General features: G+C 51.9%; 1 protein-coding gene across 1 annotated transcript; it reads right to left on the bottom strand.

Annotated features, from left to right (window-relative positions):
- Positions 1 to 4,942: 4,942 nt before the first annotated feature.
- LOC311180795 (uncharacterized protein C1orf226 homolog) lies at positions 4,943 to 6,400 on the bottom strand (the record flags this gene model as incomplete). The annotated part of the gene is made up of 2 exons (XM_084248759.1): positions 4,943 to 5,432; positions 6,102 to 6,400. The coding sequence occupies 2 exons, from the start codon at positions 6,398 to 6,400 to the stop codon at positions 4,943 to 4,945; spliced, it is 789 nt and encodes a 262-aa protein (XP_084104885.1).
- Positions 6,401 to 6,714: the final 314 nt, after the last annotated feature.

Here is a 6,714-nt window from a genome sequence, read left to right as displayed (position 1 = left end):
AGCCCCGGAGCACTCAGGCTAGGATGGCCGCAGATTGACACTCTCAGTTGAATTTCCTGGCTTTATTGTTTCTACTCTGTTTCATGACCTGTTCATACAGCCTGGTAAGATGGTCGTGGGAGGGCAGGCAGCGCGCATCTTGCCTATTTTCAGCCAGGCGAGAAAGAATGAGCTATCCCTTTACCACCACGGTGCCCCAGATGCACTCAAATTATGGCTGGGGTTGGACATTGTATTTATACCCCAGTTTCTAGATCAAAGGCTCAGCTGTGGGCCCAGAAGCCCAGAATATGCCACATACACATCTGGTTTTTTTTATACTTCCTCAAAGAATTTTTTTTACAGTTTTTTGTATTTCATTTCAGTCAGAAATAACTCCTATGCATAATAGTGGGAGAGGCACATTTCATAGCTAGATGACTACAGAAGCCAATCCTAAATCAATGCAATAGGAGAGGTTACCAAAAGAATTCACTAGAGTCCACCCTTAGCGAGAGAAATTGCCTTTGTATTTTCTATGCCTTTTTCCCATCTGTGGACTATGTTTCCTTGGTTTTCTCATCATTCCTGTTTTCCCAGAATAATGCTGCAGTCTGCTACGGAGCACAGTGTCCTCAGAGCCTGTTCTATCTTGCCCCTCCTACGTGAAATACAAGAGAGGAATCAGATGCAAAGTAGTCTGGACACTTAGCCTGATGCCTGAGATACTTCTGACATGGAGCCACAGGTCCCTGTGTGCCAAACCATGGATCTCAACCCCAGGGACGGACCTGGGATCATGCCATTCTCAGTCTCCTGGTCTGAAACAGACCTGCGGGCAGCAACTAGGCAGAGAGTTCAGGCAGCTCTGCTCGAAGCCATTCTCTCAACAAGCTGGTGTCAAGGCTTGTGAAAGGCCATTGGGCACACTTGCTAGGGAAATACCAAGTAAACAGCTCTGCGCATACGCTGACATTTACTGATGACTCTGAGAATCCAAGGGTAGCCCTTGTCTGTCTCAGCAATGCCTGTGTCCATAGCTCCATTTCTCCCTTGATGGAAGAGGGCTATGGACCCCAGGTTGAGTCATTGCCTGAATTATATCAGGAAGACATAGCACTCATCAATATATAGGCACCAAATGTAGCAGTATCAAAATATGTACAGCAGCCATTAACCTAAAAACAGATATTGACAACAGCACAGTAGCAGCAGAGGACTTACGCCAGTGTACACATCAATCAACAATGAAACAACCTTAAATGAAAAATTAGAGCAGATGGACTTACTAGACATTTATAGGGCACTCCACTCCCCAAAAAGCTCAGTGCACATTCTTCTCAGGTGTGCATGGAACATTCTCGAGGGTTGGTCACATGTTGGGTCACAATTGAAATCATGTAGTTTTCTCTGATCCTAGCAGTATCAAAGTATAAATCAACCACAAAAACAAGGCAGGAAAGAACCTCAAATATGTGGAGACTGAATAACTTGCTACTGAATTGGGTTAAAGGAGAAATCAAAGGAGAAAATTTGAAAACCTGGAGGCCAATGGATAAAGTGGTATATACACAATGGAATATTACTCAGCTGTCAAAAAAGATGAAATGTTGCCATTTGCAATAATATGATTGGAACAGGAGATTATGCTAAGCAAATTAAATCAGTGGGAAAAAGAAAAACACCAGATTTCACTCAAATGTGGAATATGAAAATCAAATGGGCAGACAAAAACAGAAAAAAACAACCCTTTAAACCTGACTACAGAACTAAGGCTTCTCAGCAAATGGAGGAGGGGCCCAATGGACTATGGCAGAGCATTATTGGAGCCTTGGTGTGGGCACAATGTAATACACATTTGTAAAGGTGTAAATCTGTACCCCAAAACATACAGTGCTGTAAAATATTATCTCCATAAACATAATTGAAAATGAGAATTTCCAATGGTTAAAAAATTCATTGCTTAACTAGTAAGTGGTCAGTCACCTGCCATGTCCTCTTGCTCCCTCCTGAGGAGAGACTTACCTGCTGACGTCACATTGATGATGTTCCTCAAACAGCCGAAGTCAGACTGGAAGAGGGGCTCACACAGCAGCCAGCCAGAACACAGAGGGTCTGATGACAAACCCAAATCCTGAAGGGCCATCACCTCCCAAGCGTCTCAGGTTGCGGATCTATTGGCAGTGTCATCATGTTCACATTTTGCTCTCCCCATTTCTCACTCTGCCAGGCTCACAAAGTGAGATACCAGGGCTCCTTGCCTGGCAAGTCAGTCTCGAGAAAAACAACTACCCCCCATTGGTGAGGAGAAAACACACTGACCAGCAAAACCAAACCAATTATTTTATTGTGTGGTTTTCTTCTACCAGAATATTACTAAAAATATAAATATAAAAATCTCTAGAAAATACTCAGATCTGTATCTTCTTCCTCCCCTGAACTGGGGCTAATAGCTTTGTTCTTTACGAGTTGGTGGATTATACATATCTGTCTTTGTATCACCCACAACGGTAACACAGACACACTCCTCCAGCCAGGTTCTGGAAGCTCACCTGTGATCTACCAGGATAAAGTGTTTGCTTGATGTAGAGACACAGTGGGGTTGGGGCGTAGCTGGGATGGGGGTGATTGAGGCCCCAACTTAGACAAGTCCTTACAAGGACTGGGTCACCCCAAAGCTGAGCTTCCATAGAATCTGGGCCACTACACAGGCCGTGTGTGTGTGTGTGTGTGTGTGTGTGTGTGTTGGGGGTTGGGGTGTGCTGCAATCACAGGAAGGTCAGGCTGCTAAGGTGAACAGAAAGATGTGTCCTGTATCAACAGAGAGGAGGTCTAAGCTGAGGTCCTCAGCAGGATTAGAAGTTCTTGCCCTTGTTTGGATGGCACTTTGGCCCTAGCACCAGGCAACATCTGCAGCATCTGGGTCCATATTTCAGCCTCAAAGAGCCCACCGAGGTAGCAGCCCACCCCTGCTGCAGGGTGGTGAGGTGGAGATCACAGAGCGATAGCCAGGACGGGAGTGGGGGCCTGTGGCCTCTCATTCACTATCAGACATGGTCTGAGGAAGTCTGGGGGTCATGCTGATGACCACCCTGGGGAGACGTGGTAGGGTCCCTTTGCTGCTCCTAGGTCTGGAGCCAGGACTTGAACGGGGGCTGGGTGTGGAGTGGAGAGCAGGGTGCTTAAAACAGCCCAGGCCTGCAACACCTGTTTCTCTGGTTATAGCGCCACCAGGTGCACTGCTCCCCAAATTCCCCATCAGAGAAGCAAACTGAGCTTCTGGCAAGGAAGCTCCCATGAAACCAGGCCCCTCCCAGCATGGGCCTTCATAGGGAAGGTAGGCAAGGTTCACCGTGGGCCTTGCTTTAAGGATGACAAAGACAGGAGAAATGTGGAGGGCATGGCTGCAGAAGCAAGAAAGTACACCCTGGTATTCCCCACCACCCAGGTCTATAGCTGTTAGTAGAGGTGGTAGGATCGGGATCCCCTGAGGCTCCAGGCTTATAGCAGAGGTGGGAGGGGATCTTGGCAGGAGAGGTGGTAGGGGAGGAGACCAGGGTGATGAGGTGAGGTGGAAGTGAGTTCTGGGTGCCCCAGAGCTCATGGGTGAGCAGCTGAACAGTGGACAGAAAAAGGGAGGCAGCAGGAATCAGAAGGGCCTGCCCAGGCTGGATGGGCCTCTGCCAGCCTTCTCCCAGGGACCTGGCCACCCTGTTCAAGACAGAGACTGTTCCCTTCTTGCTTCAAAGGCCCCCAGGTTGGCTTCCCCACCTGACAGGATCTCTTGGCCACAGGAAGACAACACTGCAGGGCCTCTGCTGGCAGACAGGAACACAAAAGTGGGTTAAACCTGGAGGCAAGGCCAGGTAGAGCCAGCCCTTCCAGAGACCCCAAAGCCAGAGCAGGGAACAGTGGCATGAGGGTGAGGGACAGGTAACTCAGAGGTACCTTCAGGGAACTCAAATCCCTGTCTTCACTCCTGCTCCCACACTCACCCTGCTTGGATCCTAGAGCTGCATCCTTCAGGGTGTGGGGTGACCCCTGGACAGCTGCTCTGATCCTCAGTGACAGCCCCTTCCCTGTTCTGAATTCACTGCCTTCTCTACTCTGTCTGCTCTGCACTCCCTTGGGACCCGCACCAATGCCAAAACCACCCCACTTTCAAAGCTCTCCCCCAAAGTGATCAGAATGTGCTCTGCTGTGTCTGCTGGGTCCTGGAGACCCAGCACAGGAGCCTTGGCATCCTCTTCCCCAGCACCCGGCAGCTCCTCACAGCTGCCCAGTGGCTGGTTCTGTGCCCACTCCAAGGCACCATGTTTCTCCATCTGATAAGATGGGAAACACCCCAAGAATCCTGGACAAGCAGGCGGCCTCAACATCTTGGGCCTGGAAGCATCTTTTCTGGCCATTCCCATGGGGGCAAGAGCACAGTGACAGCCAGGACCTGTGCTGCCTTGAATCGGGAGGAGCATGGCTGGGCTGCGCTCAGGTGTGCAGCTTTCTGGGTCTGCGCCCATCATCAAGCCGAACCCTTCATGCCTCATTCAGCCTGAGACCCCCAAGGCAGGGGGCTGGGTCTTGAGGGAGACAGCAGGAATCAAGCATGGATTCCAGAGCAGGGGCAGGCATGTAAGGACACGGGTGAAGGGGATCCTCACAGAACCTATCACGCCTGGCCGGTGACCTGGAAATTCAGTAGAAGCCAAGATGACCAGGGAGCAGAGGGGCTCCAGCACCTGGAGGAGCCAACGGACTCGAGAACCAGGGACAGAACCCAGTGTCTGCCACTCTGCAGACACGCCTTAGCTAGGATATCGCTCCTTAGGCCATGGATGTCTGGCCTTGCACAGGAGAACTGGTGCTCCTCTGGTGCCTCATGCAAGGAGGACATAGCTAGGGCGAGGGCTGCGGCACATGGCAGAAGAGAAGCTGAGGGAAGGGGTGCGCTGGGCAAGATGAGGCTCTATTCAAAGGACAGTAGGTCTGGGTGAGGACCCTCATTGTCAAGGCTGGAGGTCCGTGCCTGAGAAGGGGGGCTGCTGTCCTCTAGCAACTCAGTCAGGCTGATGGGGCTGAGTTTGAGGCCATTTCTCTCCATGAGGCCAGGAGAGGAGGCCCTTCTGCACTCTGTCATCTTGACCTTGGGTTCGTCCTGGCTGTCCTTGTGGATAAGGTCAGGAACTGACAGGGCAACCTCTCCATTGGGCACAGCCTCGCCCCTATCCACCTCTTCTGGGGTGGCCTCTGGCAGTGATGCATCATCTGGGATGGGCTTGGCAGGAGGGGAGTCCTGGGGCTGCCCAGGTGACAGCTCTGTCCCATACTCCAGACTGCTCAGGACAGGCTGCGAGGAAATCAGCATATCCTGTGTGGTCTTCAGGGCCCGCGGAGTCCGCTTCCTGGTGATGGGAGGTGGAGGATCCAGCCGAGGGAACACCTCTTGCAGGGCCAACCTGTTGGGTGGACACACAAGATTTCCAGAAAGAGCTACGCAGCACTCTCTGCCTCACTCTCCCCTGCCCAGGGAGTGCACTACCCTCAGGGGTCTCATTTATGTGATCTGAGCAGCTTGAGCACAACCATCAGCTTTGCCCTGTCACCAAGCAGCACAAGCAACAACACTGGGACCAACACTGAGCAATGTGACACCTGAACCCAGGGGCGGTGTTCAAATAGGCCTGGAGAGGGCCCACTGGTACAAGAGGGAAGAGAGGGAGGACCACCCTCTTCCCCTGCCCCAGCGGCTTCTGGCTACCTGTCTCCTCAGCAAGAGTCAAGGCAGCAGGTGCCAAGTGGGGCTGGGGGTCAGAATCCACCTGGGGGGCAGCACCTGGCACCAGCTGTGCCAACTCCTGATCTTGCCACCTGAAGCCACTCCGTTACCTCTGAACTTGCGTTATCGGCAAGTGGAAATAATGTAACCTGCCCCGCCATGCTGTTCTAGGATAGGGGAGCCGCTGGGCATGACACACCCACCAGGAGGCAATGGGCACCATGAACATCACCCAACCCTTCAGCTATTCTTCACTTGACACTGTGTTCCCCAGGGGTATGCCCCTCTGGGGACACCATGACCAGTCCAAGGGCCTTTCAAGTGGGTGGTGGGTGGGGAGGGCACTTACCTTTCATCCTCCAGGTCAGCCCCACTGGCCAGCTGGGCCCTTGCGGTCCTGTTGATCTCCATCACACTCACGCCTCCCAGGCTCCAGGGTTCCTTTCTGCGTAGCAAGTCGTTTACTTTGGCCCCCATCGCTTTGCTCAGGTTCCTGAGGTGCTGGCCACTGCCGACCCAGAGCCCCGTTCCACCAGGCCCCATGGGTCCCAGGGTGGTGGAGCTGGGGGCTGTAGGCCTGGACAGGTGGGGAACAGAGCGGCTGGACTGGAGCTTGGGAGTGAGAGCTGTGTTCAAATTCTCGAACATACTATGGTCAACTGTGAACACAGAGGGAGAGAGAAAGGGTGAGTAGAGAGGAGTGGGGCTGTGCCCATGTTACTCTGCCTGCTTTGGCTTCCAGGAATATTCAACAAAACACTTCAACCCTCCAATCCAGTTCTCTTGAAGGAGGAGAGACCAAGAGTTCTAGTTCTGCCAGCTCAAGTTAATGGGTGAAAACTCTAGCCAAAAAAAGGTAACACATCCCTTTAAACTGGCCTCCTTAACTCATGGTCTGACCCCTTATCTTGGAGATTCACCAGACATTTTGCAATAAAGGAAGGGAAAATGAGGATGAAGCA

This window comes from Talpa europaea (genome assembly GCF_964194135.1).
Source record: "Talpa europaea genome assembly, chromosome: 12".
Taxonomy (NCBI): Eukaryota; Metazoa; Chordata; class Mammalia; order Eulipotyphla; family Talpidae; genus Talpa; species Talpa europaea.
The sequence above is the reverse complement of the archived record's forward strand: the minus strand, read 5'-3'. Positions and strand labels throughout refer to the sequence as shown.